The following is a 26,331-nucleotide window of genomic DNA, read 5'->3' as shown; positions in this document are numbered from 1 at the left end:
AACCTCTGATGTGTTACGTTTACCTCACATTGTTTACATTACCTATAGATATAGTCGGTAGTTATTATGGGAACTAATACTAATAAACTAATACGATGACTCTACTGCCATTCAAATAGATCTAGGATGCTGTATTATGGCACACGCTATTCTTCTAAGGTATAATGTTTACTATATTCACCTTCTTAGTTGAGTGTTTTAGCTTGGGAACATTTGATCATTCCTCTAAATTCAACCTATCGCTGAGACCGACAGGACAGTCATACATTTTGAAAACATTTTGGCTAAAAACCAAAGTATTGAACAAACAAAAATGTCCTGCGTGTAGATAGCGCTAGATGAAGACTCACCGGATCATAAACACGATACAGTCCTTCCAACAGCTGTTGAGGCATTTCAACAACAACAACAAAAAAAAAACATAGGCCATCACAAATGTCAGTAGAGTTCATCCTCTGGAAATCCTGATTATCTGTACCACATTTCTTGGGAGTCCATACAGAAACTGTCTAAACATTTAACGGAAACATCAGTGCTCTAAGAAAACGCCAAGCATAACCAAAGTCTGTAAGATTAATCCTCTCGGGAACATGAATCCGTCCAATAGCTGAGATATTTAGGTTTTGGGAAAAGTTGGTTACAGACAAGATGATATTTTCATCAATATCAGCATGCTGCCATAATTATCGCAGATATTCTGAGTTGGGTCGATTGCGTCTGAGTGTCGGCACTCTCAGCCCTTTTAACAAGCTGGTTCTGCCCTGAATGTTTCTTCCTGATCTGTCTTGGTTTTTGGTTTCGAAGGCGTCAACATTGACTTAAACTTCCGGCCGGCAGATAAACTCAACCTCATCCAAATGCTGTATGCATCTACCATACCTTCTTGAGCTGATAAGGGCCACTGGGGGACATCGAACCTATCCCAGCATGCACTGCGCTAGAGATACGATATCATTGTAGATGTAGTTAAAGACATGTCCCTCAGTCTGATTCCTTGTTTAGTCTCCTGCTACACAGATACTTTTAAAAGGCTTGACTCGAAAAGACTGTTGTTCAAACATTTCGACACTCTGAAAGTCCTGCCTGAAGCTTTCTGAAGGAAAATTTTCAGTTTCACAAAACCGAAGGACGTCCACGGTGTGTGTTACTCGGAGGAAACCACTTACGTTAAATCACCTGATCCTGAAAGCAAAGTACTCTATTACGGCTCCTACTATCACTGCTTCATGTAATAAAACTGCTTCTAGTGCTGCGTGATGAAAAAGAGGAGTTTTAAAGTGCACTTACTCTAAAAGCAGGATTTATGGGTGATGTAAGAGATCAGCATGACTCCTGCCATAAATACATGTGTTTAAAGTAGGTTTTGATTTATAGTTCAGGACTGGATTTCTCCTTTTGACACCTCCAACACAACACTAAACAAACCGTACCTTGTCAGGCTAATTAGACTCCCTGCATTAACTGCATTTAGATTTCTACTTCGACTCTGTCATGCAGAGAAATAGTAATAACCCAACGCAATATGGGACCACTACATGAAATATGATGTATTTGTGTTTTATGTGTCATCATGCAACAGTTTTTATGAGCTTTTTTTTTTCCATTTGTGCAGGAAAGAACCACCTGAAATTTTAAGAAAAGTTAATAAAAAATAGTTTTATGCTTAGATTAGTCGTAAAATTTATGTATCAATAAAAAAAAACCTGCAAAATAAGTCCAATAACTCAATAAATCATTGCATAGATGAAGCATGTGACTTCCACTGTCACTGAAGAAATTCAAATTGAAAGTTTGATGGCACCTTACAGGAGAATTGATGCTACCATCTGTTAATTTTAGTGAACTCCTGATATTCAAATAATACAGTTGTAGATGACAAACATGATTTACATTGACTTGCTAAATTTCTAGAAAGGTTGGTGAAATTTGTGCCACATTTGGGTGGAGATTGGAGAGAACGGGTTTCTAGAAGAAATATTTGAGTCACGATTTTAATGTTGTCATTTCTGACTTGCTTCATGTTGTTTCCTGTTTCTGCTGGCATCAGAAACTAGTAGGAGTAAAGACCAACAGTCCAAGCTGACCAATCACAGTTCTCGCTGTCCCCATGTCGTATGTCTGTAGCCGCTAAAGCCCTGGGGAGGTGCCGTGATGTCAAATCAAGTCATCATAAATAGAATAGTGGATGGGTCTATGGGGCACAGGCAGAGGAGGCCAAGGGGTCAAGGGTCAAGGGCGCCCCCTTTGGCTGTATTTTATATACTGTGTTGTAGTGTTTATTATAATATGTCCACAGATGAGTGTCAGTGTGGATCTGCTTTGACAGGAGCTTTATTCAGACAGCCTCTCTTCATCTTCACTGTGAACAACATGCTGAAGTTCAGCTGCAGTTTTTCAACCAACAGCAGCGTCTAAATGTTTTGCTTCACCTGAAAACGACAGAGACAACAAACACAAAACAACCTCAAAATGACACAAAGACATTAAAATAGACAAAAAACAAGCACAAAGAGACCAGAAACAGACTACAAAGAGACTCAAAACGACTACAGACTCCAAAAAAAAACTACAGACTCAAAACGACTTCAGACTCAGACAAACTAGACTCAAACAAACTAGACTCAAACAAACTAGACTCAAACAAACTACAGACTCAAAACGACTACAGACTCAAAACTACAACAGATTTAAAAGTGACTACACTCAAAACAAGTACAGACTCATAATGAATACAGACTCTAAATAACTACTAAGAGACACAAAACAACCACAGAGCGGCTACAGAGCAGAATAAAAGGACTGCAGAATGACACAATGACACCAAAAGAGATGAAAAACAAACACAAAGAGACACAAAGTGGCTTCAGAGACAAAATGGCTGCAGTCTCAAAACGACTCCAAACACGCACAAAAAAAAACCCTCAAAGAGACGAAAAGAGATGCAAAACAACTACAACCAGACACAGCTCAAGCAAACATGGTGTGTTTAGGGTCTCAGTGTGTGTGTGTGTGTGTGTGGGGGGGGGGGGGGTCTTGCTCTTATGTGAAAGGGGGTCTTTACATGCTTGTGCCCAAGGCCTCACCATGAGGCATGAGATGCTGCCAGCCTTTGATTTTAGATTAGTCTGACACGTATGCTTTTTTCCCAAACGTCAACGACAAACGTCCACGCTCAAACGCTTAGAAGTGTGTCTCTTGTGCACACTGCTGTTCACACACACACACACACACACACACACACACACACACACACACACACACACACACACACACACATACAGTTGTGGGGAGGTCAGAGGTCAGAAGAGGTTCTTTTTTCTAAAGGGACACTTCAGCAGTGAGGGGGAGAAGTCAGACGACTGTCAGTAGATGCTCAGAAGACTGTGAGTGGTAATCTCTATTATTAGAGCACAGATTATACGAATTGAGCTACAACTACCACACACACAGATACACACACTTGCACACACACCAACACACACATACACTTATCTGTGGATTATAATCCCAATCCCACAATCCCCTTCTGGCTCAACCAATCATGTCCCACCAAATCCTGCACAGCCTGCTGGGTAACCTACATGCAGTAGGCTATATACGCATTTATATGTGTATGTCTGTGTGTGTGGCCATCCCTGACTGTGTGTAATAGAGGAACATCTGGTTTATCTCTGTGATTCTGAAGTTTCCTGTTCAGGCAGGAAACAGAATTACTTGCACATTTTCACATTAATTCCAAATGATTTTACATTTTTCACAATTATTTGGACACACACACACACACACACACACACACACACACACACACACACACACACACACACACACACACACACACACACACACACACACACACACACACACACGAATGTCTTCAATTGAGCTTTTAATCATGTTCTGCTTCTTCAGGTCAAAGTCTGTGTTTGTCCTTTTGGAAAAAGGTTTGCAACGATTGGACGTTACAGTTAAATGTTTGGGGCCTGCTGGCTGTCTGATGGTATAAATAATAACTCTCCATCAGTGTTAATCTAATCGATGAAACCTACGATGAAAAGTGTGTCTGAAGACCATAATGAAATGTTTTAAAAAAAATTGTTTTTTATCTGGACTATATATGTCTGTTTTATTCAGTGACCTGCAGCTCCTGATCAGTAAAAGTTTCCTCTTCCTCCCAAAGTGTCTCCTCTTCAGTGGGATTCTGTTTGACCTGCTGCACTGCATTTAATAAGAAGCTCCTTACATAATGTTATGTGTCTGTCAGTAATGTTGTCTGACTTTACTGGGTCTTGGGGAAAAAAAAATATTTATGCACTAAAACCAGCTACAAATTACACCATGTAACATCTGCACATAGACATTAAAAACATGAGGAGTCTGATGTCCTCATTAATGCTGATTAATGTATCATTGAGTCAAAGGATGTCACTGTTGTATCTCCTCTTCTTCCTCTGAGTGCAGTGGTCGGTGGAGACACTGAGGTGGTTCATTCGTGACGGGCGACATCGGGTCTCCGGTGGCCTTTGTTAGCGGTAGCAGTTACCAGTTCAGTCCTGGATTTTAGTGTGAAAGTGGAGTTTCACCTTGAGCAGTAAGTGTCAGGTCCTGATGGAGCAGAGCAGCTATTTAAAGACGGAACTGAAGTCACCGTGTCCTGAATGAAGGTTGGACAGACCGAGCGACCTCACGGTGCCTCCTGCTCTGTGTGTGTGTGTGTGTGTGTGTGTGTGTGTGTGTGTGTGTGTGTGTGTGTGTGTGTGTGTGTGTGTGTGTGTGTGTGTGTGTGTGTGTGTGTGTGTGTGTGTGTGTGTGTGTGTGTGTGTGTGTGTGTGTGTGTGTCTGATCCCTGCTGCAGTATGTAAACCATACAACATGATGTCGGTCGTACACACAAGAGGATTAAAATTAACGGAAACACGCTCTACATTGCTTTCTGGTCATCATCCATATTTAATCCCTGGTTCCAGCAAACCCGTCTGACAGCGAGAGAAACGGACGGGAATCACTCATCAATAATCAATAAAAAAACAATCAAATTGATTTAAATTAAAGGAGTCCAATGTAACATCATAAATCAGGAGATACAGATCCGACACTAACAGGTTTTTTTAGATGCATTTTTCTCGAACTGTCAAACAGTCTTAGAATATAATTACAAACAGTAAAATGCTGGATTAGAGCTACATCAGCTATATATGTTGGTCACAATTCAAAAACAAATACAAAATAATTTGTATCGAGATTCATTTTTGTGTGTATATATCAGATATTTTAAATATCTGTGGAGGCCTCAAACATTATTACTTGATAATATGCGGCACCATGTCCTGTGAATGTGTGCAGGGAATTTGAATCCAGCGCAGGAACGGTGGACTCCACCACTAATAATAACAACTGCAGTACAGTGACGTCATTACTGAAACTAAGTATATCAGGTGATATTGCCATCCACCTGAAACTTGAAGGGAACAGAAAGAAGTAGCAGGAAGCCAAATCTGGAGAGTAGGACTATGGGGAGCGATAGTTGTGTTGTTGCGGGCCAGAAACTTTGTTTTCAATGTGCTGTGAGCTGTGAACAGTGTGTTGTTATGTTAGAGAACTAAAGTGCCATTGCGCCATAATTCAGGTCTTTGTACTGAAAGTTTTCTCTTCAGACGCCTAAGAACATCACAGTTGAACTCAGTGTTTAGAGTCTTGCCTCTGTGGGGGAAGAATTCATAGTGCACATCCGCTGCAATAACAAAGAAAACCTCCTGAGCTGATTGCAGTTTCTTCGGTCTTACACAGCGACGTTCTCTGCCCTAGTCCTTGTTGAGCAATTTCACTCTGTGTTTTCCCTTTTTGACTGTTTCTTGCTGCCCAGCCAAGCAGTAAATAAAACAGCCCTTGCTCTGCTTTAATCACCATGTTGGATGAAGGTGACCACATACAGATTCTACCCAGTTCTAGAATGCATAGAAGCACATACAGGACTGTAGAAACTCTGAATTGGCCCTTTCAGCTCACAACACTGACTGCCGATTGTTGAAGAAGTGACAATAGGCAGAAATAGAATCAAATATGTGGGGTGATGAATGTAAACATACTCAGGCAAAGAGGGAAACAAGGAGGTCACAGTTCGACAAAGTGGAAGAAGCATTTCAACAGCTTTTTAATGTTTAGAAACAACCTCGATAGAAACGTGAGCACGTGGACGGGGAACAGACAGCCTGCAGGCTGCTTTTCATCTGACTGTGTGTTGACTTTTATTACTCGTGTTATGGGACCACACATTTGTTTCCACGGTCACATTGTGGGGACTTTTGAGGACAAAAAGAAAGTCCAAATCAGGTAAATTATTGGATTTTAGGATGAAAACTTTGGTCAATGTTTAGAGTCAAACTCTAGGAAATCAATTGAACGTGTAACGTCCTCTGAAGTGATGGAAACATGACTGTGTGTGTGTGTGTGTGTGTGTGTGTGTGTGTGTGTGTGTGTGTGTGTGTGTGTGTGTGTGTGTGTGTGTGTGTGTGTGTGTGTGTGTGTGTGTGTGTGTGTGTTAGGACCAACCACAGTTACATCACCAGTTGTGTTGTTACAACACAGTATTCCCATGACAACCAGCAAACAGACACACAGAAGCCCTCTACCGTCTGCGAACCCATCGTTCCACCTTTTTTTTTTTTACCGTCACTCTGCACTCGCCTTGTTTGCGTCTCTTCTTCGATTTATTTTCCAAATGAGAAATCCTCTGTCATTTTAAGGAAACTATCACGATGGACAATATCTTAAAATGCAAAACTAGAAAATGATCCTGAGAAGAAAAAACTAGAAGAATTCACAGTGTTTCATTGTTTAACGACACATCTTATAAATTATGATTATTTAATGAATAAACTTGAAAAATATAGTCCTTGTAGGGAGTTTTCACTACGTCTTGCAATTAAGAAGCAACATGAAGATTATAGTAAAGCTTCCACAAGTTCCCACAAGTTCTCCTCTGAGACATTTTTAAGGTTAATATAGTCAAACCTCAGCTGATTCCTGGGTCGCTGTCTGGAGGAGGGAGGAAGCGTAATTATCTGAATGGAGATCGTGTTATGTGTCCTCGGGGCGTCTTCAGGTTTCGGCCTCCTGCGGGTCTCCAGGTCCACTGCCGCCTGAACGTGAGCTCATTAAACTGCTGTTTGAGCCGCTGCGTTTTTTTTTTATAGGATGCTGTTTATATTTACTTGATATCTTTTTCCAACCTAATTCCTGCAGGTGCATTGAATTCACAATGCAGCAGTGAGTGATGCATACGAGGTGACTGGAACCCAGCAGAGCCGGTCGTCCATTAGTCACGGGGTTGGAGGTTTGATCTCCTCCTGTCCACACGTTCTTGGCGAAGATGCTGAAACTCAAATCGCTCCCGGTGGTCCGATAAGTAGCTCGCTGCCGTCGGTGTGTGAATAGATGAATGACTTTGGATGAAAGCATTTACACTGAGAAACAATTCTACAGACTGACAACACGTACCCGAACAAAGCAACTGGATACAAAAACACAGTTAAGTGCACGACTTTCAGTTTTTTATTACAGGTCATGTTGCATGTTTCAGACTTTATTGTCATGTAAGTAGTTTTGTTTTGGAAGGAAATTGTGATTCTGTTCCCCCCCCCCCCTGAATTCAGCCTATCAGGTAGTTCTTCCTCCCAACGAGCTCCATAAATCCGATGTTTACCTCCTTGTTTCGGGTCAGAATTGACTTTCAACTTTGAGCTTGGAGATTAAATGGTTTGCTGAGATTTGACATTGTGAAGCCTATTGGAGGTCACATACTCTGCCTGCAGGGAAGCTATGCCTTAGAAGAGGAAACAAGGCTCGATCAGATATTCTGGAGACAAACTGGTTTATTAAACTGGTTGCATTTTATTTGACCTATTGCTGGTTCTGAACAAGATACATTTATGGGAAAAACAGATGGAATTTTTTTTTTCTGCAGAAACATGTCAGTGTGTGTATGTCTAATGTACTGTATATTGTTAGAGACATGCCTTACCTCTAAGGGAAAAGCAGCAGTATCTTTACCGTAGAATTTTCTTTACAATTGTTGAATATATTGTAATATAACAATCCATTGATATATTTGAAAAACATACAATCCACTTACTTCTGATCCTGGAATGTCAAATTCCTGCAGGGACCAACATCAAGCTGTATCTAGTAGTTTGTTTCAACATCTCTGTTGCTGCTGGCCACTGCTCTGTGTGCGTGTGCGCGTGTGCGTGCGCGTGCGTGTGTGTGAGAGAGTCTTTGACCATTGTTATTACAGCTACTTCCCTCAGGGTAAGAGAAAGCCACTCTCGGACCTCTCTGTCTTTTCACATCTCCATTAGTTTCTTTGTCCTGTCGTCCCCTTAGGTTGCTGTGTGTGTGTGTGTGTGTGTCTCTCTCTCTCTCTCTCTCTCTCTCTCTCTCTCTCTCTCTCTCTCTCTCTCTCTCTCTCTCTCTCTCTGTGTCTCTGTGTGTGTATGTGTGTGTTTGCAGCGACATACTTAAGTGCGCCCCATCTCTTTATCTTTAACACCATCAGGACTCTATGAGTTTTTCGACCAATGAGCAAGCGTTTGTCTGCTCGCTGCCACAAAAAAACAGTGTGAGCATGAAAAGATATTTGATGGGGGAAACCCTTTTTCTCCATGTTTAGTGATTTCCTGTGTTGTCATATAAGTCGAAGGGCATTTAAAAAAATAAAAATAAATAAATAACTCTTCAGACCAGAATTACGGCCCATAAAAGATTTCATACGCTGCTGAACAATAACACACATGCCTGGTAGATCTTGAAAAGTTGACATACATTTTAGACATAAAAGGTTTTTTTTACCCGACAACAAATAGTAACAGTTGTGTTTTGCGTGGAGCTCACATTAGCCAGACTAGATTAAACATTTTCTACAGTAAAATGCTTTGTTAATGATGGTTTTTCATTTTGAGGCGTTTAAAGTCTTATCTGCGTGTCCACCGGATATCCGCTGCATCTTCTACGTCCTCCTATCAAAACATACTGTTTGTGTTTTGAGCAAGCGGCAACCGGCAGTGACGTCACCCACTGGGTTTGTCATGTTGTTGTTGTTGTTGTTGGTGTTGTTATGAAGCCTCAAGTTCAGATTTTGGCCGTAGCCATTGAGTCCCGAGCAGTTTGGAGCCAGAAGTGACCACGCGCTGATTGGAAACCCGAGCGATACTACGATCCGCCTACGACCTATATCCCGTAACCTGACTGCACCACAGGCCTGTCAATCAAACAGGCACGTCCACACACATACCTTTTTGAGGACTATTTTATAATTAAAGATAGTATTATTTTCAGAAAATGAATACGAAAGAGTGAATTTTGCCAACAACACCCAAATTACTTGTGGGAAAATTTACTCTCATTCAGCTTCTTCATGAGAGAAAATCAATGGGAGTCTATGGAGCCGGAGGCTTTTTGGAGCCAACCTCCAATGGCACTCGGTTGTATTGCAGCTTGAGGCATTTTTATTAGCCTCACTTTTCAGACCTGGAAGCTTCATCCGCTTTTATATACAGTCTGCTATTGAGAGGTCAATGAGTAAATCGATGCTCTTAGGTGAATCTGTATGACACAAGCCTGGTGTTCCTTAAAGTCATCCAGTTCAAGCCATGAAACAAACAGCAATGTTGGTCGTTACTTTTGTTGGTGAATTTGTAATCCGTAGACGTTTTTTTTTTTTTTTATCTCATCAAACTTTCCCAGAGCCCTGAAAAGTGAGTTTTATCTGAGTGACTTTATTCCAACGTAAAGTTTATGGGTTGAGTGGGAATGTCGGAGCGGGGCGAGCGAGGAGAGCGAGCGAAACTCTGATGTTTACGTGCAGTCGGCCGCACTGACAAAATACTCGCTGTCAGCTGAACAGTTTCCATTCAAAGACCGGGTGCCATGTTTAAATACCCAGCTGTCCCTAATGTCAGTCCTACACCCCTGGATTTAGTTGTTGCCCTCTACTGGCCCAGAGGTGAATCATCGTAGTTATCATATAAGATGATGGACTTCATTTCACCATGACATGAGAGAAATGGAGATGAAGGTGAAACTCATGTTTAAAATGATGGAAACATTGATTGTTCAGGTGTTGTTCCTCTACAGTCAGAAATCATATTGCTGCGTGTGTGTGCGTGTGTGAGAGTGTGATTATAACCCACAGCTGGCCTCTCTGATTACTGACTGCCTGGTCAGCCCGGATTAGACTCACTAGAAACACACACACACACACACACACACACACACACACACACACACACACACACACACACACACACACACACACACACACACACACACACACACACACACACACACACACATTAAAAAAGGTAAATACTCACATTTCATTTCATTTTGATCTTGAGCACTCAGTTCACTTACTTATTTTTTCTTTATCTGTGTCTTACTGTGTGTATGTGAAAGTGTGTGTGATTGTGTGTGCACGTGTTTACCTGTGTGTGTGTGTGTGTGTGTGTGTGTGTGTGTGCGTGTGGGTGTGTGCGTGTGTGTGTGTGTGTAATTCCCAGCTCAATAGAGCAGATATATTTAATCCTTCCCTCGTTGAAGCTGATGTCAGCATCAGCTGGATCTGTGTGTGTGTGTGTGTGTGTGTGCGCGCGTGCATGTGCGTGCGTGCGTGTGTGTCTGTGTGTGCGTGCGTGTGTGTGTGTGTGCAGTTTGTAGCTAATTCATCACTGAGGCAGATTAACCAGCTGTCGGCAGAACATAAAGTTGACTACCAACAACCAGCTGGAGGAGAGAGAGAGTCATGAAGTGTCTCCTGGATAACTGAACCGTACTAAATGTTCATCTTGTGAAGACAAACGTTTCACCATCCTACACAACACGTCACATGTTTCAGTTTGTTTTGGTTTATGTCTCTGAATTAGTGCCATATTGTGTTTATGCAAATATCGGAACGGACTCGTCTCTTTCTGCTGTTGTCGAGGGCTTATAGGAAATGCTGTTATTTTAAGGCTGCTAAGACTGAAAAGTTGCCAACCTTATGTCAGCACATCAGATGATACAGTTTTGTTGATATTTATGTCATTATAAAGTGTCAATGAGATTTTGAATGAGATGAATAGAAAATTCTGGTTTCACTTCAGCTCTTCAGCAATCAGGAGCAACACGCCGCACCATAATGGTTGTACAGGAGACTCATTGGCACCATGACAACAGCGTGTTGATGGTGCAGACATTGATTTGCTCTGCGGTGCCTTACAGCCACCAGCAGCTGCTATATACCATCGTATGAAATTAAGCATTTCCTTTTTTGTGTGCGAATGATGCCTTAATGAGCTGATTTCAATCTGATCCAAATCCCTGAAGTGGATGGAAGTACTGTATGTATATGGTCGTAATGGTTGTCATGGCGTTAAACTGAATCTGAATGAATGGATGTGTGCGCCCTGTGTGTCCTGTCACAGGTCATGTGACTTGGCAGAGCTGATGGGACAACAGATGGACAGTCATAGCCTGACCTACGCGCGCACACACACACACACACACACACACACACACACACACACACACACACACACACACACACACACACACACACACACACACACACACACACACACACGCATATGTCTTCCTTCCCCTCTCCTCTTACTCATTACTTCATCACTCTCCCTGTGGGCGTTCGATACTTCACACTCCGCATCCGGTGTCATTCAGGCCTCACTCCTGTCCGCCCGTCTGTCCCTCACTGAGTGACTACTTTCAGGACATGTGGATCTTCAGCGTCATGTTCACACTGCAGCCGTGTGGGATCAATGTTGTTTGCCGTTTAGACTCACCGGAGCGCTTTCAGTGTTACTTCGTGTTGTTTTTCAGGGTTTCTCTGCCAAATATCTATCCAATCAGCTACAATAGCACAGCTACAATTGGACTATTCAGCTCTTCAAGCAAAGGTCAACAATGTCAAAGCAGTTTGCTAGTGGCTGCAAATTTATGCATCACAGCCATAGACAGTGGATGTAGCTTCCAGGTCTGAAAAGTGAGGCCAATGCAGAGGTGTCTTAAACCGCGATACCACTGAGGGCCGCCAGGCTCCAAAAAGCCTCGATAAACTCCCTTTTAACTTTTTGCCTCAAAGAGAGGGGTGGGGCGTGTCTGTTTGATTGACAGGCCTGTGGTGCAGTCAGGTTTTTGCTGTCAGTCAGATTTAATCAGACCCAACCCTCGCTCCTCCCCAGTCTGTCCAAATACGGTCACTTCTGGCACCAAAATAGCAAAATGGTGACAGACAGAATCCGAACTTGAGGCTTCACAACGGTAGTTAACAAAAACTATGACTAACGTCATGGTTGGTTGCCGCTTAACCACAACCTACCAACGTTGAACTCATAGATCCCTCAGATTTGGTTCCGATTTTCTATATTTATTTCCTTTATTTTGAACCTCAGGGCTGCCTGATCGGTCCAGCCTTCATCAAACCTTTTTGTGAACACGGTTTCCAGACTATAATCACGTTGAAGACGGATGCTGTGAACAATAGTTGGGCAGAGACAGACTATCTCTGTGCCGCTTTTTAGAAAAATGATTTTTTGTTTTTACATGAACTGAATATGGATGTCCAACAACACTAGTTTCCTTTATGTCTGCTTTTCTTGTTCCACTTCTTCCTCAGGGATGAAGACTCCTCTCAGTCCCTCCCAGCTCCTGGAGAGTGGGCAGATCTTTGCCTTTGGAGGGATGTGTCCAGAGCTGATGGAAACGCCGACACCTACAACCCTCAGCTTCTCTGTGCAGCCGACTCCATCATCCTCCGGTGACCGACATTTCCTATGATCAGTGATCTTTTATATCTCCTGCATTGCGAAACAATTCCTGTAGTTTTCTCCTTTAGGTCAGACTCACCCTCTCTGTTTTTGTCTCAGGTCAGAGTGGAGCCTACTCGCTGTGTGAGGTGTGCAACCTACAGCTGACCTCGGCTGCTCAGGCCCAGCTGCACTACAACGGCAGGTCTCACCTCCGGAGAGTGAGACAGCTCCGGGCTGGAGAGACCGAACAGCAGGCAGCAGGTACATTAATACGGTATTGTTGTGACTGTCGTAGTAGTCACAATAGTATATGAGTGAGTAAATACTCCAAAAAGCCTGTGAGGTAGTAATAAGATGAGTAAAATAGCATGAACAGAGCTACATAGACCCAAAAAAAGGAGTTAAGTAAAGATTAAAATAAAGAAATAACTAAATAATTAATAGAATAATCTGTAACATGAGTAAAAGCAATACAGCAGCAGTAGTTGTTGTAGTAAAAGTCACAGAAACAGTAACAGCAGCCTTAGTAGTAGTCTACATCCACACCAAATCAGACAAAATCAGAGTTATAGTGATTTTTGCTGCAGGAGCAGGGACCATAACGGTACAAAAAACAAAAATGCATCTGTCGTACAGCGAGACGTTAAACCAGAATCAACTTTCAGCAAAACAAAATCTAATGTCAAGCCATCGATCAGACCCACAGGAGGAGATTTAGCCCTGTGGACCGGTTTAAAACTCACTCTAACAACAGGCCTCATATTCTGTTTATTTATTGAAAGTAAATGTGTTTTTTTTAATCTGTCAATGCAGTCAAACTATAACTCTCAGGACCCATCAATACTTGCGGCAGGATCTCTAGAAAATATTGACTTCCATATATGTTCCACTTGAGACTTATAGCACACACGTCCTTATTGTTTATTAGTTTAAAAAAAAAAATCTGTTGGGTTCGCAGGTTAAAACTTTTCATCTTCCTCTCTTTTGTTGTGATGACGGCTGGCAAACAGAATTTATGGTGCATTAAACTGTTTGTGTTGGCTGGGATGTCATGTGACATCATGCGAGGTCACTGTCACACACACACACACACACACACACACACACACACACACACACACACACACACACACACACACACACACACACACACACACACACACACACACACACACACACACACACACACACACACAACACAAACAGACAGTCAGTCAGTCACACCCACACATGCACACACTTCGGCGACCGTCTGGATTGAGGTCGGCGGTTTAAAGGTCGCAACGTGACGTCAGACGAATGGGCCGCGCAGTGGCACGCCCACGCCTCCGCACCACCCTGCTGGAAGGTGCCGCCCTGCCTTATTTGGTGTAAATGCAGCTGTAGTCCTAGCAACAGTAGCCTCAGCAACAGCAGTAGCAATAGTAGCAGTAGAGGTCGCTCGTAGCGTTAGTAGCCGCAACAGTAGTAGAAGTAATAATAAGTAAATAAGTAAGTAAAAGAAGTAGTAGCGGTAGTCATAGCAACGGAAGCTGTAGCAGTGATAGTAGTCATAGCAATAGTAGTCGTCATAGTAACATTAGCAACGATGGAGGTAGCAGCAGTAAGAGTAGGTGCGGTAGCAGGAAGGCTCAAGGCAACATTACAACAACAGTAGCAGCAGAGGTTTGCCATTGTCAGCTCCTTGTTTATTCCTTTTGGGTCTGCATGTCTTTTGATTCCAGCGGGGGCTCAGTCCAGGTCCCTTCCCCATGCCACAGGGCTCAGCTCCCAGCCTGCAGGACTTACTCCGACTCCTGGCCTCAGTCCAGGCCTCAGCGCTCCATCCGGCTCGACTGCAGGTAGGACATGTGCTACTGCTGCTGCCTCCCACCACTCCTGACATACTGCGCCAACAGTGACCGCTTCATCCAGCACTCTCTGTCACCTCACGTCCTCTGTTAAAAGTCACACTTAAATCACACCGCAGAGACTGCAGCTGACCTGCGCGGGAGGTCTGCACACAGTGTCCCCGATCCAGCTACCATCGCTGAAAGACACGCAAATTGTCACGGTAACCAGTGGCGCACGGAAGAGCTAAACAGGACATTAATTTGGTGAAGTCTGGCTGTGTGTCTGCTGAGTGAGAGTGACTTTGGCTCAACCATCATCAACAGCTGCTGCCCCCTAGGAGAGGTCAGAGTGTGTGTCTGCGTGTGTGTGTGCGTGCGTGCGTGTGTGTGTGTGTGAAATCTCAGTTTGAGGTCTAAAAGGATGAATTGACCCTGCATTAAGTTAGATCATTGCTGCTGTTTCATACTCCGTGTGTGTCCTGTTCGCTCCTCCTCAACACCTGTCAGTCATGTCAGTTTGATCAGCTCTGTCGGGGGCTCCATAATGCAGCTTCACCCTGATGTTTGTTATGTTTATGAATATTTAGCGTCTCAATTATTTATTTTATTCCTGCTCTCTTCTGTTAGTGTTGCTCTTATTGTCATCGTTGCAATTCTTCAGCTGCTATTCAATGGATTTTTCCGCGGTTACGAGGGTATGAATCATACTGACACACGATCCCCTGATTTGTCATTAATAGCACCACCGGCACCAACATTTCAACTTTATTCTGTGACAGGTCAACATCGATCTATCCTATCCTACCGACATCCCTAACTTTTCCCGTCGCAGCGCCCTGAGGTTGACATTTGCCTTTTTTAAAAAAATTTTTTTATATTTCTCAGAAACTGCTAAACGAGCTGCTATGAAATGGGGCTCAGACATTCTCCTTCAGGATGAACTGTAGTGACCGTTTGGATCCTCTTGACTTTTCATGTCGGGACATTTATCAGGTCAAATCTTGAATTTGTCAGAAATGTTGGTTTATTGACTAAACTCCCTCAGAGTTGCTGGCGTGGCTGTGGATAAATGGTAAATTGGATTATCTGATCTGTCGTGAAAATTGTTCAGCTAACTGACAAACTAGCTGCTAAATCTTGACATGGTGATTTTTTTTCTCAAAATGTTGAACTATTCCCTTATCTTATCTCCTTTGATGCATGACTGCTCAGTCCTTTTATTGCCCTTCGTTTTTTCATTGTTGTAGTTATAATGTAACATGTTCAGTTTAATGAATCAGTCTTTAAGCATTTCACATTATTTTTCTTATAATCTAAAAACAGCAGAACTCCCAGCACCCTCTGCTGGTGAAATCACAGCCGAAGCCTTTCGCATCGCCCGACCCTCATTTGTTCTTTGATCCGATGTGACTGGAGCAGTTCAGAGCATCTTCAGCGATTCAGACCCACTTCTCTGGAGTCAAACTGCCGGTCAACGGAGTAGGAACGCGCTGCGAGATGTAAAAAGGAGTTTAAAGTGGAGCAGACAGCAGCGGGTCATTAAACTGGGACACGGCGATGCTCCGAAACCGTGTTGACATGTCTCGAATACATCGCTAATATTGGGTGTTGGTCCCTTAGTCTCTGCCCAAATCAGCTGTCATGACATCTGTATGTGAAATCTTATTATTATACTGTGTTCTAGTTTGTTGAGCTGGGACATAATGCAGAACTTCCATTAGAAATCTGCTGTTTTAACGCTGAAGGGAGTCAAAACTTGACATGATTAATATGAATGAAATATGTCACGAAAACAATATATACACACACTTAATTACAGTCTGTTTGATGATGATGTAAGGGGAGATGGAGGAAACAGAAAGATAATCTCACACTGAGACAGACACACACACACACACACACACACACACACACACACACACACACACACACACACACACACACACACACACACACACACACACACACACACACACACACACACACACACACACACACACACACACACACACACACCTGTGTGTGAGGGTGTGCAGCAGCAGCTGTAATTACATACTGTGTGTCCATATCAGTGTGCAGGCTACAATAACACTGACTAAAGATTAAATCTCTCTTTACTGGGCACACACGCACGCACACACACACACACACACACACACACACACACACACACACACACACACACACACACACACACACACACACACACACACACACACACACACACACACACACACACACACACACACACACACTCAGCCTGAATGATCATGTCTTTCGCCCTCTCTCTCTTTCTCTCTGTCCATTACGTGATGCTCGCTCGACCATGAAAAGCTCTTTGGCCTGAACGAAGCGCTCCTCCAGGCCAGGCTGAGCGTGTGCGTGTGAGACTGTGACAGTGACCTGGCTCAGCAGCCAATCAGCAGTCAGGTCAGATGACATCACAGCCAATACAAACAGTTGTGCTGCTCAGGGGACAGCCGACGCGATCCGTGAGCTCCTCAATCGATGAATGTCGCATTAAACTGATGAACATGTAGGAGCTGTGTTTTGATGATTGTGTGTTGTTTGAGTTGTGATGATTATTGCGATAAATCAGCGCTGTGATGTCAAGTTAGATCTAAAAAAAAATAAAAAATAAAAATACAAGCAGCATACCACGATGTACAGTATATACATCACTGAGGGGATCGGCATGGCGATAGCATTGACCATATGAAATATAACCAAAGTGCAAATTGTTCTGATCCATTTAAATGCATATTAATAGGAAATAGCTGAACACACAGTCCTCTAAATTTGGTGAGGGAGTGAGGTGAGTCTCTGCAGCCTTGCTGGGGCGCCAAGTCAAACTCACCAATACAAACTCTTGTCTCATCCATCAGCGCCCGTAACATCCAACTTAACTTGCAACCAAAAGTTGTTAACTGGATGGCAAAGAGGTCTGATTCAAAACTTTTTGTGACACAATAAAGAGGCTAGTTTCATAAAATTCTCAAGTCTGCGACCAACTAAACTGGGAGGTACAATTTTTTTTTTGCAATCCAAATAATTTGAGTTCATATATTTATTTTACATACAAACTTTAATTTTGATTGCCATGCGATAAATTTGCTCTCAAATTATGACATTTTTAATATACCTGCATAAAAGCTACCTTTATGTGAACGACCTCCACCTGACACCGACGGAGAACGGAGCTCTTAGACTCTGGTTAAAGGCTAAACTTAAAAAGTCATCCAAACATCCTTTTTTTTTTTTTTTTAGGTTCTTTCCACTTTGTTGATTGAAAATTAAAACAATCAATGATCCTTAAAATATGTTGAACGTGAAACTCAAGCAACAGGAGAAGGACCAACATGAATTATTACACATTAAAACGATGATTTTCACTCAGACAGCTGGCGATATGTTGAGTGGAGTGTTTTTTATCTCTGATGTATATATATACTTGTTTTCTACTATACCCTAATCAGTGGCAGTTAGCGACCACCAGGAGGCAGCACACACACACACACACACACACACACACACACACACACACACACACACACACACACACACACACACACACACACACACACACACACACACACACACACACACACACACTTACACAGACTGTAATGAAACACTAATGAGAGAAGTGAATTCCCATGATTCACATGATCCTTACAAATGAAGAGATTAACTCACATGAGACTAATAACATTTACAATATTACAGCTCCTCTCGGCTCTTCCTCCCCCTCTCCTCATCTCCCCTTTTTGCCCTCACCTGCCCTTTCTTCCTCTTTTCGCCTCTGCTCTTCTGTTCTCCTTTCCTCTCCTCTTTGCTTTTTCACCACTTCCTTCCTTCCTGTCTTTCTTCTTCCCTCTCCCCCCCTCTCCTGTCATTTGTTTTTCTTTTCTCTTCAACTCCTTCCTTTCTCCTTATTTTCCCCCCCCCTCTCGTCTCCTCACCACTTCTCTGAGTTGTTCTCCTCCTCCTCGTCTTCGCTCATCAACGTCCCTCTCCTCCTCCTCTCCCCCCTGACGTCCTCTCTTCTGTGCGTGGATGAGATTTTGCTCGGCACCGGGGACAACAACACTGCTGTACTTTGACAGTCTAACGCATTGTACTGCAGTAAATACATGTATATGTTCCATTGCATGATGTCTGAAGTATTTCGGAGAGGATGCTGGAGAATTGTCTTAATGAGGATCCCACGCTGGATTCCTCTTGTCAGGATCAACTCACCTTTTTTCCTTTCTGTCTTTTTCATGTGAGTGTGTATGTGTGTGAATGTGCAGCTAATTAGCTCTCGTGGGCTAATAAAGGTCAGCATGCTGTCCAGCTGATAACCCATTCACAATGAGCTGGGAAATAGACAGTTATTAAGAGACACATATTGCGGCGATCTGTACGTGCGCGTGTGTTAGATGGACGCACTGAGCAGGTGTCGATGTGTGGTTTTGCGTTGGTGTATTCAGCAGGGTATGAATAGATCCCGGTGATGGATTCACACCCTCATAGTGCTGTATGGTGATGACAACAGGCTCAGAGAGGGCGGGGGCGGGGGGGGGTGGATGAGAGTGTATGACCGGATTTGAACCCGTGATGCCTGTCCGCATTTCTGGACAACTCAACTCACATGTCCACGTGGGCTCCAAAATACCTGCGACACAACAGGAGACCGGTGAGGACTAACCGTAGTCTGTGGTCTAGAAAATCGGTTACGCTCACAGAACCAGTAAAGGTTTGCTTTTCAAAGTGAAGCAGAAAATTGGTAGGTAGCCAAACTATACGATGAGAGTGTGTCAAAAAGGTCAGCGATGCGAAAGGACTGCTCCACTGTGACGTTTCCTGGTGTGAGCGCTTCGGTGAGATCTCCGATTTGAGCGACGGAGACCCCCGAAATGCTTCCGAAAATTTACGGCAAAGAATCGGTCTGGCGAGGTGTTTTGAGGCAGAACGTCACTATCGGGCCAGGAACGCCACCGGGTGGGTTTTCGTTGACATTTGGAAGGCTGTGCGCCGTGAATTCATCCGTCGGGGACAGAGTGTCAATGCCGAGCTCTAAAATGTGACATTTTTGATTTAAAATCGAAAAATTTGGACCAAAACTTTTATATATGCGGCCTCTACTGAAGTTTCAGGTCCGTGGCCATCCGCCAACGTGCACGTGTACCAGCGGTCACATAAACATGTGGAACTCGGATTCCGATACTGATCAAGCAACGGAGCTCAGAATACTTACTCATGAAAGTTATAGCCTTCCCCTGCTGTGGTCATCAGGGGGGTTCTGAGGAAATTGGAAGGATAGATATTTTTACTTGTTTGTTTATTTGTTTGCTGTTTTCCCCCATTTTAAATTTTTTTTTTTTTTTTATGAATGTCTTGTAATTCTATAATTTATCTTCCTTTCCTTTCCTTTCCTTTCCTTTCCTTTCCTTTCCTTTCCTTCTCTTCTTTAATGTCATGCCATGAACTGGCTGAAGGCGCGTGAGCAACACATAGATGAAGACAGAGAGAGAGAGAGAGAGAGAGAGAGAGAGAGAGAGAAAGAGGGATTTCCATTGAGACAGAGGGGCTGTCATCACCGCTCACCCTGAATATCATCACCTCAGTGATTCAGATACACTGTACACTCTGTCTCCTCCTCGCTGTGTGTCGGTCGCCCTCCTCTCCCCACACACACACACACACACACACACACACACACACACACACACACACACACACACACACACACACACACACGTGTCTCTGCGTTCCCGCAGACAACAAACAGTCAGACGGCGACTCGCCGCTGTTTGGTTTGGGTTTTCTCTGTGGTGCCTTTCGCTATCGGGGGAGCAGATGATAGAGAGGAGAGGGAGGAGGAGGAGGAGGTGAGACAGCTGTCTCCCCGACCATGATGTGGAGTAGTTTCCTGAGTCGCGGTAGGAAATCCTTCTTCTTGTTTATTTCTGTTTGAGCTCCACATTTAGCCGCTTTAGTCTTCCGTGTTTTTTTTTTTTTTTTTCTGTGTCTGGCTGCATGATTGCGGTCAGTGTGTGTGCGCACAGGTGTGTGTTATGTCTGTGAGTGTGGTTTTTTTTTTTTTTGGGGGGGGGGGGGGTGACGTGTCCCGGGGGTCGTGACCTGGACTCGAACCTTGAACTGAGCGTGTACTACATGCTAAAAAAAAAAAAAAATGGTGGTGCAACTGTAAAAAAGATTATTCTACAAGAGACACAACAAGCTTTTTTTATCCGGGTAGGATTATAATTATATTTGGAAGGTTGTTCAGACATTAAGACCTAAAAATATCAGGATCTGTTTTCTACTTAGTTGCAGTACCATTTATAGTATATATATATATATATATAAAAAGTGTTTTTACTTATTTCTTTTTACTGTATTTTATGTTGGATATTCTAAAATGTATAAAAGTCTGAGTGGAAACAGTTGAATTTCTAAATCAATCCTGAAATGTCTGAACAGATTTGTCTCTTTTGGTTGACTGGTTGAAGGGAAGATGTGATGACAGCTGAAGAAACAACAGATTTTTTTTTCACATTAGAATAAATGGTGATGTTATATGATCAGACATTTTTATTACAATTTTAAATACAGCTGCTCTCAGTATTTGATGATGTTTGTCCAGATAATCTACGACATTTTGAATCCAGAGACTTTCCACATTAGAAACATCCACTGTTAGTTTTAATCTTCACATATTGAGATATAGTTTGCTACACTGGGTACTGGTACTGGGTCCACAATATCATACTAGAGGCTCAGTGAGGCTGTGCTTACTGTACAAGCACAGTTGTGTCTTGAACTTAACTAAAATTTTGACCATATTCATCATCTTAGTTTAGTTTGTAAGCATCCTAACGTTTGCTAATTCACATATTATAAACAGAAGTGGTGGCGTTAGATGAAACATTAAAGGGATCCCCAACATTATCACAGTTACTCCCTTTAGAGACGTGAGTACCAAATTTAACGGCTTTCCATCTAATAGTTTCACAAACAAATTTAATCTTCCCGATGCTGCTACCAAAAGCCAGAGGATCGCTCTGATTCATCCTCAGACAACGAACGTCTGTTTAAAATTAGCGGACTGCCGGGATAAATTATGGAATATTTTTGACCTTTTATTTTGCTAATTTCTGTCGCTTCCACTCAGGCTGCATTTTGTGCAGGGGGAAAAAAAGCACACAAACAAATAGATGCGCTGCAGCTACTGTGGAGAGTCATCATGGAAAGTAGGGAATTATACTCCTTTGAGATCTGCGCTACCAACCCCGCATCGCACTGTGCAGCCTCGCCTGCTTTATTTTCTCACTCGCTGCCATGATCTTCTTATGTGTGCTTGACCTGGAAATCTGAGTGCCTCCGCTCAATCGAAGGAGGGAGTTTTCCAGAAACATCAGCACCTAAATGAACAATTTGGCTTCCAGACGAATTCTGGATGAAGCTGTGTGTCAGATTAGGAAAGACAAAAAATAAAAGCTGCGATAAGTCTACTGAATCTGTGGCTACCTCCTGTCTGTCTGACATTCCTCTCATTATGGGTAGCGTGACTGCCGTGATTACCCACACACCGCTGCTCATCACCGCAGCACAGTGTGGCTTCATGACACAAAAACACACACACAGTGGATTCCCTTGTCTAGTGTGTGTCTGGTTCTATTTATGCAGATTAACCCATAGTGAGGGAACTACAGTTTGTTTACATGGGAAACAAATTGCTCACCAACAAAAACTGTCTTCATCATAACAATTTATTTTCAACTTTCAAGGTAAATTACACGTTTTTAAGTGCTACTGTTGTGCCTATTTTCCAATTCCCAACTGTTTTTTTTAAATTTTTTATTATTATTACATCCAGGTGCAACATCTGTATGCTATCTTAAGTTTAAGGCCATTTAACTTTTTTTCTTCTCTTTAAAAAAATTATTTACTCACATGGCAACCAAAAAAAACCAATGTGTTTTTTAATGTCCTAAATTCTCATGCACTTACATGAATTAAGCAATTCATGCTTAAAGAGTTAATGGTACAAGTGTCTTCTTAAATTTTTACCATTAGCCATCGTTGTGTGGTGTTTACACAAGTTAATGAGCATTAAATAAGTAAAATCAGAGCCAAAACAGGTACTGCCAAAAGGAGTTAAACCATCGGTTGGTCTTTATAGCGTTTAGATGTTTTCTGTTTTTCTCCGAAGCTGACAAAAACAAATTTGCATAACTTATTCAACATGTTTAGCCTCCATTGTCTCACTGTGTTTGTGGAGTTTTTGGTTGCCAGCTGAAGGAGACCCGAGACTCTTCTGCTCACATTCAAATTGGACAATTTCTACATTAAATACAAGAATAAATATAATTTTTAGCCCAAAAAGTTAGCAATACTGCATATGTGCTTACCCAGAGCGAAGACCCACGTTTCCATGGTAACAGACACTAGTACCAACTGACTGCAAAAAAAAAAAAAAACCCGAGGAAAACATGTCTCATAATTTGTGGTTCGTTAACAGTGTTGTGGAGCGAGTAATGATGAGCGGGAGAGTTTTTAAAGAGTTCAAAATCCTGTTGGAGTCGTGCAGTATGAGGACATCGTCAGTCATAAACCGATCAAAGTTTGTTTTTGTGAAACTGGGTTGCGTGCTTTGTTTTTTGTTGTCGCTGTAGCCTCTTCCAGTCAGAACTGAACTCATTTTAACACGAGAGAATAAAGTTTCTCATTTCTGCCTGCCAAAAATCAAAACTCCTCTCAAAATCTTTGATAAAAGGAAGAGATCAGATAAAGAAACACTGCTGCTTTTATTGTCGTCTGTCTGTCATCTGTAATTTCTAAGTAAAAGTCTTCTGGTCTTTTAATTTAGGGCCTTAACAAAAGATCTTATGACTTTTCTGTCATTTAAAAAAAAAAAAATCAAATGAGAATAAATCAAATTAAATGTCCGATAATAACTTGAAACACGTGTTAGAATTTCTCCGATAAAATTTGAAAGTTATAAAAATGTTTACAGAATTTTTGACGAATCAATTAATTGACTGTTGTAGCTTTACTACCTTTTCTCGTCTATAAGCTAAACATCCTTTAAGCAGTGCAAATTTTGCAGCAGTTTCTAGAGTTTTGTCATTTTTTTACCATCGGGAGGTGGAACTCTGCTCCACAGAGGATGAACCTCTTTGATTTTTAATCACTGTAACTTTTCCTCTAGCGCCACCTTCAGAACAAGCTTGACATTTTTAGTCCCACCAGGCAGCTCGATCATCAATATGTGTTGTTTGTGCTGTGCGACACTTTTCATACTTTTATATTTAGTGTTGTGCCTCCGATGAAACTTTTACTGCAGGTGATTGCTGTTGTGTTTCCATTTGTTTCTACTGTTTTTCTATTGAGTCTCAGACAGGGACTCTCCTGTCTGCTTTCATAATTCTGATTGGTCTGTGTGTGTGTGTGTGTGTGTGTGTGTGTGTGTGTGTGTGTGTGTGTGTGTGTGTGTGTGTGTGTGTGTGTGTGTGTGTGTGTGTGTGTGTGTGTGTGTGTGTGTGTGTGTGTTCATTTTTGGATGAAGAATCTGAACATGACCTACTTACACACACACACATGAACATACACACAAACACACACACACACGCACACGCACGCAGGCTTGTTATGCTAATGTGTGTGTTTCTCTGCATAATAATAATGCAGCGTGATGTCTAATGCTGCCATCAGCGAATCCACACTTGGTCTCTGTGGCTCTACCGCTCGCTCTCTGAGGATAAGGAATGTTTAAGATGCAGATGAGGGTAGTGAGACTGGTTCTCCTCCCAGGAGGATCACTGGTGTATTAATATCCTGCGTTCTTCCCGGCTTCATCTGCAATCGTCTCGGCTGCAGTGTTTTTCTGCTGTGGGAGGCAGGTGAGGGATCATGGTACAGTGTCATAATGGAGGCAAAACCGAGCACGTAAAAAGGCTCCACTCGTTCCCACCTGCACCTATTAAGAGACACGCGAGTTGAAAGTGAAGGTGAAATCCAGGGGCCACATTTCTTCCTTCGTAGTGCAGAATATTGGGAAATAAATGATCGAAGCGTTAGACGAGATGATCGGTATCAATCTCATGACTGCGTCTTAAAAAACTGAGTTTAAATCAGGCTTAGCTTACCTTAGCGGAGACACTGGAAGCAGAAGGAAACGATCAGCGTTACTCTTTCCAAAGTTCAAATATGTACCTACGATCACATCTAAAGATGAGTTATTATGTAATTTTGCAGAGAGGAACCAGAAAAGCAGTGATGTAATTAGAGCTGTAACTGTTTCATCAATTACTCAACTGGCAGAAAATTAACTTGCCACTTTTTTTAATCAGAGGCAGTGTACCATTCAACTCGAGTGGGGATGTGCCCACTGACATTTATCACATGGGACTCAGTTCTATTTTAACGTTAAATCAATTCATCAGCCTTAATAAGCTAATTTAGAAACCAGAGACATTTCTGTGTGTTCATATTCATATTTAAGGCAGACTGGTACAGACAGACCATCCCTTGTTTGAATGAACAAATAATCAATTTGAGGTTCTTTATCAAAACAAAACTACTAAAATTTCTCAGTTAGTGTTGCTGTTTATTACTCATTAACAGAAGGAGCTAGATAAAGCTGAACGCAGGACAAAGTAGAATAGATTTTGCCATTATTATCTTGTTCGGTGGTCTCTTGGGTCTAAACTAATATGACCTGGAAATGCTAATTTTATTATTAATGATCTGATACGATATATATATATATATATGATGTTCAAAAGGAACTCAGAGAAATCTGGCTCTGCATATCCCCTTATAGATAATAAATAGGCTTCTAGTATCATAGTGACCAATTACTGCATAAGCAGGTGTATTATTGCATTTTTACAAACAGAAATCATCAATGCAGAAATGATTAATCCAACATTAATTTGACCGTGGCTGTTGAAAATGAACTCACTCTGGCTTACAGCGGCCTCATCACTATGACGTAGCATGGTGCCATTGTGAGTCGTCACATCGGGAAAGCAGAGGTGGAATTAATGATGGCTCGGTTGCATTAAGAGTCCCAGGCCAGTAAGATGGTGAAGCAGATGACAATGAAGCAGCACGTCCCTTAAGTGGCATGCAGCCATCATTAATAAACCAGAGCTCCACCCTCCCGCTGTGACAAATTAAAATGTCTACATTGAAAAAGGTCTGCAGGAGATGAGAGCAATAAGAAAAATTCACCACGACCTTATACGCTGTTACCGGTGTCAGGTTGTCATTTTTGCCAAGGCGTTGGACAAGATTCGAGATACGCAGCTGTGACTGACTGGCGTGACAGTGTCGCCACGATGGGGCACAGTGATTTAGAGTGGACAGGAAATTTCTGCACGGGTAGGCTATCCTCCGACTGACTGTAACACACCAAGTAATGTCCGTGGAGCTTCTCTCCCCCCCCCTCCTCCCCCCACCAATGATCTGACTTGTTGGGAGACCTGTAAATCTTGTCTGTGACAAACTTGAGTGGGTCAGAGTGTCAACGTTTTGTCCCGTCTAATTTAATTCAGTAAATGTATGTAAAATCATTTGTCTGAAAGTGAGACACCATGGACTGTATATAAAATTGGACATTTAGCTTGCAGGTCTGAAAAACGAGGCCGAAGTGGAAGTGTCTTAAGCTGCAGTACCACAGAGGTTTTGCTCGCTAAAGTCGCTCCTTC

The 26,331-nt window shown here is 42.4% G+C and overlaps 1 protein-coding gene across 1 annotated transcript in view; it reads left to right on the top strand.

Moving 5' to 3' along the window:
- znf385b (zinc finger protein 385B) overlaps positions 1-26,331 on the top strand; it is a 57,548-nt gene that overhangs the window by 8,141 nt on the left and 23,076 nt on the right. Inside the window, 3 exon segments of the mRNA XM_069706906.1 lie at positions 12,665-12,805; positions 12,915-13,058; positions 14,522-14,638. Of these exon segments, the coding sequence (XP_069563007.1) occupies positions 12,667-12,805; positions 12,915-13,058; positions 14,522-14,638 (400 nt within the window). The 5' untranslated portion in view covers positions 12,665-12,666.

This window comes from Brachyistius frenatus, unplaced genomic scaffold (assembly GCF_029030835.1).
Source record: "Brachyistius frenatus isolate BFR_SWC_R1_liver_20210118 unplaced genomic scaffold, ASM2903083v1 Contig_66, whole genome shotgun sequence".
Lineage (NCBI taxonomy): Eukaryota > Metazoa > Chordata > Actinopteri > Embiotocidae > Brachyistius > Brachyistius frenatus.
Note: the sequence above shows the minus strand (reverse complement) of the source record. Positions and strands in the feature narration are given on the sequence as shown.